Here is a 13,345-nt window from a genome sequence, read left to right on the forward strand (position 1 = left end):
TACATTTCTATAATATATAACCCTTTTTAATAAAAATATAATTAATGATGTAGTGATTATTATAAAGTTATTATTGATTAAGCTGTAAAATGATGTGCATAAACATAGGTAGGGGTTATCAGTGAACCTCAGAATTAAGGCACACGTCAGGCTTCTACACAGAGACAAAGTGTCAAACGGTGGGCATAAAATAATGTCATATTCTGGAAATAATATTACACTCTTCAATTTTTTCCTCCAGCAGTTTTCTATCAGACCCACAATTTTTCCATAAATGTGTTTGAGCTGTTTTAAAAGTGAACATCCTCCATATTTTTTATTCTTATTCGAAATCATCAATTCTTTATTATTGTTAGAGCAAGGTTTTCACAGGATATTCATTATACCTTGTATATATATTTTGAAATATTCTTATTTTTTTAATTTTTATTTTGGAAGAGCTATTATTTAGTTTTTATATATTTAGTTTTTTTTTTATTTGTATCAAATGTGTGATATGTTGAACCTTTAGATTTTATCCATTTATGTAGCGGTGTCAATTTTTTTTTCATTCATTGATTTAATTCATCACTATGGTTAGAGATGTTTTCATTAAACACTTTACATCATTTTACGAGCTAAGGGAACTTATAGTTGTGAATATATAGGAATGAGTCAAATGATTTTTGACCAATCCGGGTGTGTTCCAATGTGTAAATCCAACATAGTGGTGGTTCTTTGAAAGTTGTTTTTAAGGATGGAAAATTTAGTACTAGGCTCCTCACATTTTCATACATTTGTTTTTGCAATAATTGAAAAATAAAAAATGCTATCGTTTGTTCAATTTTGTAAGTTACTAGATATTTTCAAAAGACTCATTAATATTTTGTATCTTTTTTTTTTTAATCCTTCCAATCATCATTTTTTAAAAGCTATTGCCTGTAAGATTTTTCCTGACAGAAAAAAGTCATGTACAGTGAATTCCTGATATTTCATATACCAGCTATTCATATGACTATGTCTAAGACTCTTAGAAGTGTGGCCTAAAAACTCTTTTTAGCTTTTATAAAGACCATGTATTCCATTCTCCTTGATAACTTGTATTTATTATTCTCCTTGAAATTATATAAACTTACTGTTTGTATTTAAACTGTAAGCTTGTTCATTATTTCTGAAAATTATCATTTTTCTTGATATTTCAATTGGGTGTGTAATTGCTTACATTTCAGGGTTAATGATTTGTTGTTTGAGAATAAGATCTGTGGGTCTAGCTATTTCTGAATCAGTTGTATCTTGTAAAATATTTTTTTGCATGGTTAAGCGATAGTAGTGGGTTGAAATTTGATGAATTACATAAATATGGACATAACATGTAGATATTATACAACATAATATAGAACATGTCTTCACTAATTCCCTACTTTTTTCTAACTTTAAAGTTAATCTAACAAAATAAAGGTGAGTGAAGGAAAATATATTAGTACGTAATACATGAGCAAAAGAAAAGTTATGGACAGAATTTGATATGGGACAATCTACTAGGTCCAAAAGCATACCTAAAAATGTCATCAAAATTGAAATAATGGTTTGATTGATTATTTAAGTGCCTTGCAATCTTTTTGGTCTCTTGTAAATGAATATCCTTTTATTCATTTCCTATTTATAATTTTGTTGTGTTCTTCTGATCATATTATTTCCATATGTATCATACATCTTCAATTCCTGTCGACGTTGATTTTTACTTTAAATTAACAATTATACTCTAAAATGTATTATTTTCATTCATTCTAGAAACATTTATTAAATTATGAATTCCTGTGAACCTTGATAGTTTTTTATTTTAGTTATTTTCCTATACTCTTTGTGCCTGAATCTTTTTCTCTACTTAAATTTTTCAAAGATTAGATAACATTTTTGTAAACCTGTAGTTGTTAAATCCAGTAGTGAACAAACTCCCTCATTTACTACCCCCTCCCTTGAGTGTTAATCCCAGCTATAGCTAGAGTCTCGGCCCTACAGCCCAACCAGAGATGTCTGCTCTATTGAGTGCCGCCTCGCAATGGGTCTTATACCAACTCTCCAGTGTCACAAATGCCTCTGTCTTTATCATCCTGAATGCGTTGGACTTCAGAAGGAAAAGTTAAAACCGAGTCACTCCTATGCTTGCAAAGTGAGTTAGTTTATTTATTTTTTAATGATTATTCATAAATTACATCTTGTTGTTTTTGTAGCCTTAGCAGTATGAGCCCAAAATGTTGGTCTAATTGAATGCTTTAAATTTGATAAAAAATTTCCATTATTCTAAAAAGATGCAAACAAATGCAAACTGAAACTTGACTAAAGTAATTTAGTAGAGAAAATATAACTTATATTGTTAAGGCTGACCATGCATTCATTGGCCGGATTTAATACTTAAAAAATCATTTTTATTTATTTTATGAAAATAAAATGATAGAAAACTATTATTTTATTGTATTAGTTTACAGTAAAGTATTATTGTAATATTTTGTAAAAATATTGATGGTCTATCATTATTAACATTTGATTTATCTCTTATAACTTTCTCAAAGATGGCTCTTTCTTTTTATTATTATAAATCAAGATTTTTTGAAATTATCTAATTTTGTCAAAGTATTACTCAAATTGATATTATACAATCCTTTTATTAATATAGTCAATTTTGGATTTCAGATTTCTAATAATAAATGTATGTTCATTTAAATGGAATGGAATATTTTTTACAGAACTGTCAAGTAATGAAGAGCCCACCCCCGCCAACTCTACCACCTCCTGCTACTCTGCCTCCCATGGCATCTCTTCCACCTCCGCCACCTCTCACTCCTATTGTTCCTGTATCCAGGGCTAGCAAAAGTACCATGGTGACATCTTCAGGATCTACTATTTCTTCTGTGTCTACTCAATCTGCTACTGTTAACAGTAGAAGTGGAGGAATAGTTGGTGCTGTTACTACATGGTTGGCACCATCCTCATCAATCCAAGTTGCACCACAGGAACATACAATGGCCTCAACAGATAGTCCACAGGCAAGTACCTATTCTGTTCTTTGATATTAATAAGTTAAAACAAGCATTAACTTAAATTTGTTGAAATCAAAACTATGAGGATGCATTTTTATTTTTATATACATACGCATTTTTATAGCAATGTGGAGGGATAGTTTTAATTTTTTAGCTGTTTTTATGTATATTTTTGAGTACTTATGTATTATTCTGTTGTGGGTTATAATCTATTATTACTGTTTTAATTAGATTACAGCTGTTGACTCCTACTAGTTGGGCTTGCTCTAGAGGTATACAAACCTTTAAAGGATTCTAGTGGGACCTAAATTTGTATAAACAGGTTATAGTGTGATGTTTTAATCCGTAAACAACAGAATATTTAGACAATGGAATAATACATAAGCACCTTTTTTTCTTACTCTCTTTTTACCCTTTTTTACTTTACAAAAGTGTTATTAATTATAATTAAATAATGATAATTGGTCAATTTATTTATATTTTGTTTATATTTTTATGCTCAATAATATCAAATTCAAAATAAGAATAATGCAGAAGGCAAGGAGCTTATTATATTATAATATTTCACCTATTTTATATTGTAATATTTAATTAACATAATTAGATTACGTTGATTCAATCATGGTTTATCATAAGAAAAGAAATCTGTTTTGCTCTCCCGAAAACAGCTGGTTTTAGACATATATATGTATTACAAATGTTTATCTTTTATCTTATATATTTTTTATTCTTTTTTTTTCAGGGCCTTGTTAGTTTAAATGGAAGACCATTTCTGTTTATTCCTAAACATAACGTTGTGAATGTGGTGAACAGTCAACAGTCAAGCATCGAGGGTGGTGAAGTATCAAACCCGCCCAGCTTGTTCCTTGTTCCCTGTGATCCTCCTCCAAAGCAGTTGGGGGCGAAAGGCGGAGACCCATCGCCCACTCAGCTGTGAGTGTTGAGATTGTCTGCTCTCTTCAAACCTCTGACTTTGCTTGGGACCTTTGCCTTTTTATCTTTCAGATCAAAGTCCTGGTTTTATATTTATAAGAACTCTTTGATGACTTAAATTTTTCTTTTTTCTTTTTTTCTCATATGGTTTTTAAGTATTATTATTACTTACTTGGGGATTTGGTATTATTATTTTATTTTAATTTCATCCTCAATTTTTTTTATTCATATATTTTATTTTTCTATAAATTGAAATAAGTATGTTTATCCATGAACTGTTGAATAAAATGTTACTTAATTTTTCAGCCCACAAATAAATTATTTATGTTTAATTCATTTATAGAGAATTGTAAATTAATATGAAATGGGCTATTTTTAAGTTAAATCAAGGAATGTTTTAAAAGTGCCTGAAATTGGAAAACTGCGTGAATCCCTCCACTCCTTCGTGGTAGCCTTACTTATCTGACTTTTCAAATAGACAATTCTAATGAGTAGGGTGGGCGATGTACGACATGTCACAAGAGGGAGATCATAACAAAAAAAAAAAAAGCGACGGTCCTATATCACTTTTGAAATATAGCAGACTTTAAGACAGTTAAACCGAGCAATATTTAAAAAGCGCCTGAAATTAAAAAACAGCGTGGATTTCATTATTTTGTAAAAAAAAAAAAAAAAAAACGACCTGGGTTTTTTGGATTCGGGGTGGAAATCACTAAAAGTGTGATCCCTTGATTAGTATTCCTGGTTGGCTTCAAGACCTTTGTTATGGGCTTTTCGTTTTGAGCATATTTTAAGTCTTGATTGTATGTTTTTTCATATCTTATATCTAAGTCTTTATATTCTTAAGTTACAATCTTTATATACTACTAAAGGTTCTTTAGTTTTATTAAGGAAATTAGATCAAGTCACCTGTAGTTGCCTGAACTTCTCTAAGACTCTATAGATATTGAATTTCAATTGCTTGTGTTTTTACAGTATTGTTTGCCAGTTCTTGACTTTTAAGCTCTAAACTAAGTCTTATAAGAAAACTGATCATAATAATTCTCATTTTCAGACTTAGTTCTCTTAAAATTTTGTATTTTTCTAAGGTTTCACTGTTCTTGATGTGAAACATTTTCTTATTGTATATATGTGGAAATAATTATTTGAGTAATTAGAATTTTAAAATACCATGTGTACCATTGTATGATTTTGTTTCATTAACAGCACTCTTTTAAATCTGTCAATGTTTTGTAAAACATTCACATTCACAGATATTTTTGTGCTGATAATGTCAATTTTTGTTTCCTAAAAATACTATTGGAAGTTATCATAATATTGATATCTAGACCACAGAGGATTGTTCATTTGATTCTGGAAATGAGGTGAAAAGTTCACCTTCTGTATTATAAATATGATCTGATATGTATATCTTACCTTAACAAACTATTTTATTAAGGCTCCGGTCAACTAGGTACATATTTAATGCATTTGAACTCCTATTATTAAAGCCTTCCACTCTGGACACAAGTCATAAAATATGAGTATGTTAACTCATGATTCAAGAACTAAATTTTGTGAGTCACTCATTTTGGGAAAAAAATGATTCCACAATTTTTTGGGCAAATATGTTAAATAAAATTAATTGTATGTAGATAGTTAATTAATTACTAATCAATTCTTATTTCAAATTGGAGAGAAATATTCTATCCGCCAATTTCTTTTTTATTTTATGATTTATATATTACTTCCAAAACAAGTTTTTATTTGCTGATATAATTAATAATTAATTTTAGTAATGAACCTTGAGTAATCATCTGGAGCATTTTTTAAATAAGGATTGCAAGATCTTTTAATTATTGTACTTAATGTCTATTTAAAACTACAGGTGGATGAAAATTATTAGGCGACATAAGATTTTTAATAATGTTCATTGATAAACTTTATGTTCTCATGTAAATAAAAATAATGGGCCATTTGATTTTAATTACAATTTTTATCGAACATGAAAAGTTCATGTTTAAAATTTAATGCATTTCATTGCTTAAGCTGCAATACCTCGTTAGTCAGAAAAAAATCGTTAAACCATGTTTGTAAAAATGGAAAATATCAATCCATTGTTCTAGAGATATTCTGAAAGAATTTCCTTAGTAAGAAAAGTTATGTGTCAATCCAACATAATAAAGTTTGAGATGGGAGTTCCCTTGATAATAGTTCATTGATTTTTTTTTAAATAATAAAATCTTTTTTCTTTTTTGGACTCAGAAGAATCGCGCCTTAAGTGATGATATTTATTAATTATTCTATTATTTCATTTTTGTGTTATTTTTATATTCTTAGTCCTTCTTAATGGAAACATCTATATAACAGTCAAAAACTCCTCAACAGTACTGTAAGTGTAGAACTCAGTACCACTAGGTGTAACTTTATTAATGAATGGCTCACCGTAGAATTATCCTAGTGATTAGTCATAATATTAATCTTGGGCTACACGACCTTAAGAATCAGCTGTCATACTTTGTCTCCAATTGAAAATCTATTAAGAGCCACCTATCATTAAAATTTTGGGGGGTAAAATTACAACTGGTGGTGCAAAGTTTGAAACTTTTATGTTAGTTAAAATTGTTTTAAATCATCTGTCTTTAATCAGATCCTCCAAAAAAAAGAAGTTTAGTTTGTATCCTATTTGGTAAACCCCCCTATACTCATTCAAACCAGAGGGAACTTACTAATATTTTGCTACTTCGCTATGGTATTGGTGATTGTCCATTAGGTTTTCATAATGAGTTCATTCTTTTTAAGGTTTAGCTAGTTTTAAATTAACTTTTTCTACAGCACTTTTCAAAAACTAGCTGACCTGTACTAAAAATTTGCATAGAGGAAATAATTTTTGAAAAAGAAACTCTTAAGACGTAGAAAAAAACAAAGCTGAAGACCTATTATTTAGCTAGTCGGATATTTTAAAATACTAATAATAATCAGCAAAAACTTAAATTTTAATTTCATCTGATTTTTCGTGATTTAAAATATAGGGCTTAGTACATTACACAGGAATGTATTGACTGGGTCTTGATGTCCACGTGGAAATCTTGTAAACCTTTCTCAATACTCTGACTTAATACCATTGAAATTTTGTAACCAATTAGTTTTTAATTACTTTTATTACAAATGATAAAAATGATTTGTCCATCTTCCTTTCCCGTCTAATTCTGAATCTAATGATACGCTTGGCATTTGAGTGCTGTAGAACTTTACATTTGGTGCCTATTAGTTCCTAGTCTCAGTAACTCTTTTAGGACAGGTAAATTAGAAAGGTGGTTGGGACATCTTATTTTATATTAATGATTCATTCTAAAATAAATAATACTCACTTCTGTATCTTTTATCTATATCTAAAAAATTAAATTAAATTTAATTTTAATTTTTCACTTTACAGCTAAAATAGTCCTAGATTTTATATGAGTATTTAAAGTTGTCCGCATACATTAAAATACCAAGTTGTTAAAGGAATCCATATTTTAAAATTATACTTTTTTTTTTTATTTTGGTTTATATGATAATGATTTTGTTATTTAAGATCAGCAAATGGATTTATTAGTATTAAAATTTAACTATGATTTTATATGTGTAGTAGAACTTTGTTAATCGGCCATCACTGTACTGGGACCCTGGTCAATTCCAGTTTTGGCCAGTTGATCAGAGCTGTAGGCATTTCAAACAGAAATATTAGTAGAAATCTATTATTATTTGAAAACTTAGAAAAAGACTAAGTGTGTAAAATGTTTAAAATAATATTATGGCAAATTTATTTCATGAAACAGTTCTTTCATTTCAACATTCACTGAATTTATGAATGTGAAATCTCTCTATTTTTCATGATCAGAACATCTTCCCTCTTCGTTTTCTCACCACCTTTTTTTTTCTCTAGGTTGGTTGATCTGAAGAAATGAAATGTTAATGCATGGCCGGTTAGCATGGATTCTACTGTATCTACATAATTGTAGACTATATTTTATTATTAACTTGTAAATTATTATAAAAAGAGGAACATTATTCAATTTTATATCTACCTATAAATAATTTTTAAAAGAAAAAGTAAAAATTTAGTTAATAACTGATTAGCCTTCGATACTAAGTTATTTAAGTCATTTCTAACATTTATTTTGTTTCAGAAAGAATGCAAAGATATTGAATTCATTTATTGGTTTCTTTGCCTTCTGTTTTGTTTTTATTTTATTTTTTATTAGATTAAATTTGATTGATCTATTGAAGAGTGTTGTTTGCATGCATGCTGATCTAAACATGTATGATCTAAAAATGTATGTTTGTGATTAGGTACATTAATAATTTGATTTGTTTTTCAGATAGATGTCCTGGATTTTATCATTATCATTTGGCCCTTTAATAATTCCTTCTGCCTACCTTTTTAATCCTTCTTACTATTTTCTTTATTTTTATTGTTTGTTTTTGTTTCTAATAGACGTAATGTAACATGAGCACCAACAATTTATAGCCAGTTACTTACTTTTCATGATTTTTATCAAAGTTTCTATTTTATTTTTAAAATTTGTTCTATTGACTTGGTGCTAGTTAATGAATGTTTTTATTTCAGGACGAATGGTGTTAAAAGACCTTTAGACTTACAGGAGGACGATTCTTTTCCTCCCCCAGAGAAAAAACAAAAGCAATCACAGAGTCGGAAGCAAGGTTCCCAATCTCCTGATTGTGTTTCGTCTCAATCAGCCACCAAAGAGGATGGCCCTAATTTTATGCAAAACCTAAACGCTGGCTTTATTGGCTTACTACATACTTTCCAGTACCTCAAAGTCTACGAACTGCTGAGAGCTGCTTGTGTTTCTAGGATGTGGAACTTCGTTGCATCTCATACTTCACTGGTATATATTTTGAGTCTATATTCTATCATTTCAGTGTTTACTTGATCTTCTGTATGTACATACTTGTTTAGAAATGGTTTGATTGCTTACTGTTCTGAAACATGGTTTCTTTATGTTTTTGATGTATGATAAAGAAAATAGTCATTAAAAAAATTTTAATTAGAACAAAAATTAAAAGAAATAGAAGTGGAAATAATAGAATAATATTAGACAAAAACCAATTTATTCCTAAATTTATATTTTAATTTAAACTTGAGCTTTGCAAAATAATATAAGTTCGTTCAATAGACTATACAATACTTATGTATCATACTTATCGGCATGCATGGTTGTCTCATGGCAATTCATTATATTCAAATTCTCTTTCCCTATACGATATTGTTAATTATTATAATTTCTCTTCTGTCATGACTAAAATTAGTAATTAATTAAGGGAAAGAGAGTTCTCCTTTTTCTAGAGAACACAAATGCAATAAGGCCCAGTATGAGCATCCCCACAGACCCAGTATGAAGGAGACAGATGTACTATAGTTGCAACGAAGATATTCAGACTTGCATTAGATAGATGAGAGGTTGAAAAGGTGTTGCTTGTGTGTGTCTTTTTTAAGAATTTAAGAGATTGCATAAGCCTTAACTACTGGTGGTTTATTTTATTAATTCTTAAATAGCCAAAGGATCAAACAAGGAAATAAGTGGATGGTATCTGTTTGCGACTTTTTTTTATGACATGCAAATCTCATGATTTACCAAATTACCAATCTCCTGTGTCTGAACCAAGCTAAGAGTTCAAAAAAACTAAAAGAAGCACTTCATTACCATATTTTCATGATTTATACTGTAAGGAGGGTTGTTGTACTTGTAATAATTGTTTTATTTATTTATTTTTAAGCCAATTTGATTTTTGAGAACAAATTAAAAAAACAAAAATCAAGTTCTGTTGCCTATCATTTTGATGTACTTTTTATTAAATTCTATATTAAAATCTAATTCTGTTAAATAAATTGCTTTACTGATATTATCGTATATTACTGATATTACACAATTTGTTTTGTATTAAAAAAATTAAACTCTTCATTTTTATTAAAATATGGCCAATTCTTTCAGTGGGAGACAGTGAGGATGAAGAACTCTAAGGTTCGTGACTGGAATGGGTTTGGGCGAACTTTGTTAAAGCATGGTACAAGGACACTGGACTTGCGAAAGATGATCGTCCCTGACACGATAGAAGAGCAGGTTCACATGTGGGAAGAACTAAGCCAAGCAGTTAAGAATGTTAAAAGTTTAACGAAAGTAGATATGGGCCGATGTAGTCCTGCTGCTCTCTCCTTGATGGCAGAGGCAGTTCCTCAGTTGAAGTCTCTTGTCTCTCTTGCAATCAGGTATGAATCAAGTTTACTTATGATTATTCTAGTTTACCTGTCTTAAAATTCGACATTAGATATGTATTCTTCTTTAATATATTTGATGCACAAGCAATATCATGGATCTATGTTTATTCGTATAAACAATATTATCGAGAAAATCTATTCAACAGACAATTGGGAAAGTTACTAACTTCATAATGACTATATTGAAGGAATAGTTTACATAATAAGTAATTACGTTGCCCCCACTGAAAAATATCCTTTAAGTTTTACATTTAAGATTCAGCTATCTGTAAAGTTATATTAATCCTGAACTGAACTCACTGAAACCTCGTAGACGGCCCAAATGAATGTTTTAGGTGGATTACGGAGCTGGAAAAGGAATCTAAACTACCGTGTTATACATATGTACAATCAAAAGAATTTATTTTTACCTATTGAACATGTCTGCTTATTTTCTTATCATAAGTGGGTATATGATGCTTCAAAATAGTTAAACAAACATTCATGGTTAACATGTAGCAAAAGACTCCTAATTTGCTTGATGTAAATTAAAACTTAGATTTTAAAATTTACTTAATAAAATATTATTTTGATAAGTAATCTTTGAGAAAGTGGTTTATTTTGGTCCTACTACATATTTATGAATTTGTACATAACAATAATAATAATCATAATAATAATAATGATGCATTAATAATATTCAATAGAATTGTTTTATCAATAAAGTAGTTCTATAAATTTAATAATATTTTACTCTAATTTAGCTTAAATGTCTCCTTTTAATTTGTTTAATATTAAAAGGTCATTCGTGCATATATGATTTATTTAAATGATTTCCAATGGTTTTTTAGTACTGTTTTACCGGCTCGTCTTCCTTTCGCAAGTACCCTAACCATGTCGTGCATCAGTGAAATAAGGCAATGGGCCTCTTTGTTCGCCTTGATGCCCCCTCAAAGGTTAACTTTACTGTGTTTTTATTTTAGAATAAATAAATTTAATAATTATATAAAAATAAAATATATTTTTTTTTGTCTTTAAAAAATTAATTTTTGGATTAAAGCGTTGTAATTTCTTTTAATTTGATCTTATTTTCCTGTGTTTTAAAATATAAAAAGACATCTTTTTATTCACCTATTAGCTATTTCAACTAGTAATTACCGAATTATAGAACTTTAAATATAGCCTTGGGGTTATATTGGACCCCACCTTTCCACTAATGAGCAGACAAAATGAGAAGATGATAATCGAGATTTCATTTTATTATTCAAATTGGGACATTTATCCCACAGAGGCCCTGGGAGACATTGCCTAAATGTATGACTGCCCTGCCTAATTAGCAATGTCTGATCTGTTGCAACATAACTATTTTGTACAAGAACTACATATTATTTCATGCATGCTGATCTATTATTTGTAAAATTTGGGTTTTATGTCTTAAAACTCTTGTGTTTTCTAATAATTTCCATTATTGAGACACCAATAAGTTTAAAGTTTGTAATTTTACATGCAGCTGGAAAGAAAGAAATTCTTCAGGATCTCAACGAAGAAGGTAAGGATGTTTTAAAGATAAAAATGTTATTTAAAGGGTTTTAATTTGTAATGATAAAAGGATTTATTGGAAGGCAATTTTGTTATTTAAAAAGAGGAACCACCCACTCAAATAGGAGTATGATGCAGTAACTGATAAGATGTTGCTTATGCACGTTATTTTAAGAGAAAATGTGTATAAGTGATTCTCAAAATAAAAAAAAAAAAGTCAAACACAAACATAGTGTTACTGAAGTATTTCATCCTAGAGGATGTGCCATATCGACATTTTTTTTTGTTTTGATTATGTTCATTGAAATTTCATTTAAAAAATAATTCATTTCCTTGTATTCAATTTCTTGTCATTTCTTTTACATTGTCTCAAACCCCTCAATTATCATTAAAATGGGATGTTACAATATTAGTTTTGGTTAAAACTTCTTCTTCTGTGAACTTGGGGTATATTTTTTGTATCATAAAAATTTTCAAAAATAAAATTCATAGTATACTGCTTTCAGAAATGAATTTATGATTATTTTAAATGCAGCTCATAAAACAATAACTTATGAAAATGAAGCTTTTTTTTTAGAATTACCCATATGCATTTTTTAAAAAACGTTTTGCCTCATATTTATTATAGGTTTATTTTATATCTATAATTTTAAAAATAAATTATAGGATTTATTTAAAGAGTTTTAATATGTTTTTAATAGTAAAAAAAATTGATGACTGAAGCTGTTTCCAGTATAATTGAAGCATACATGTTACTGATTAGTCAAAAAATTTGTTATTAATTATTGCTATAATGAAAAAAGATATTTTTTAATAGAAAATTCATAAATTAATAAAGGTTAACTTTAACAATTCTTTTTAACTGATTCCTTAAGATACTAAATATGCTAGTTAATTTTATAGTAATGAATCATTGTTCGACCAATAAAATCATTCATGTAGTATTTATCATTCTATAAAATTCAAATATACTCTATTTTTTGTACGTTATTTATTTTTTTTTTATTGCAGGGCTAATGAGCTTGACTTGGCACCCTTTACAAAGTTAACGAACCTCACTGAGCTCAAACTAAAGGCTGCTCAGAATGGTATTGAGCTTAAAAACTTTGAATGCCTCAAGGAACTGAAGAATCTAACTTCTCTGGTTTGTACTTGATTTTTATATTAATTTTTTTATACAGTAATATCTTAAACTTTTAATTATCACTAATTTTTTTTTAAGAGGAATTATAACTGATTCGATTAACTTTTTAAAATTAAATCTAATAAGAAATAATTAATTTTATAGTAAGCCAGATGGATTTTTCCATGGATATTTACTTTCTAACTTCCTGACTGCTACTAAGTAAAAAAAAGTATTGTAATAGGATCAAATTTTTGTTGTGAAGTTTTAAAGAGATCTATTTCAGGCACCATCGGGTCCAAAAATGTCCGTTTCACCAATCATTTATGTATATTGTGTGCCTGTGCCACAACTATCTATTGAATGGCTTCACCGATTTGTTGTTGTCATGTAAAGTTTCAGCCCCCTTCTTTGCATGTGCGATTACCATATCTGATTACCACTCTCTCTCTCTCTCTCTCTCCCTCCCTCCCTCCCTCCCTCCCTCTATAT

The 13,345-nt window shown here is 28.9% G+C and overlaps 1 protein-coding gene across 5 annotated transcripts in view; it reads left to right on the forward strand.

Annotated features, from left to right (window-relative positions):
- The window catches only part of LOC106687657 (uncharacterized), a 39,014-nt gene that overhangs the window by 15,224 nt on the left and 10,445 nt on the right, over window positions 1-13,345 (forward strand). For 2 of the 5 annotated variants that reach the window (XM_014431662.2, XM_014431659.2), the window contains exons 11-17: window positions 1,999-2,149; window positions 2,724-3,023; window positions 3,760-3,950; window positions 8,542-8,824; window positions 9,929-10,203; window positions 11,043-11,147; window positions 12,742-12,874. In XM_014431662.2, coding sequence (XP_014287148.1) covers window positions 1,999-2,149; window positions 2,724-3,023; window positions 3,760-3,950; window positions 8,542-8,824; window positions 9,929-10,203; window positions 11,043-11,147; window positions 12,742-12,874 — 1,438 coding nt within the window. Of the gene's footprint in view, window positions 1-1,998; window positions 2,150-2,723; window positions 3,024-3,759; window positions 3,951-8,541; window positions 8,825-9,928; window positions 10,204-11,042; window positions 11,148-11,701; window positions 11,741-12,741; window positions 12,875-13,345 lie in introns of all 5 variants that reach the window. The other 3 variants (XM_014431660.2, XM_014431661.3, XM_014431663.2) reach the window with 3 other exon arrangements.

This window comes from Halyomorpha halys, unplaced genomic scaffold (assembly GCF_000696795.3).
Source record: "Halyomorpha halys isolate HHAL.00 unplaced genomic scaffold, Hhal_1.1 Scaffold994.1, whole genome shotgun sequence".
NCBI lineage: Eukaryota > Metazoa > Arthropoda > Insecta > Hemiptera > Pentatomidae > Halyomorpha > Halyomorpha halys.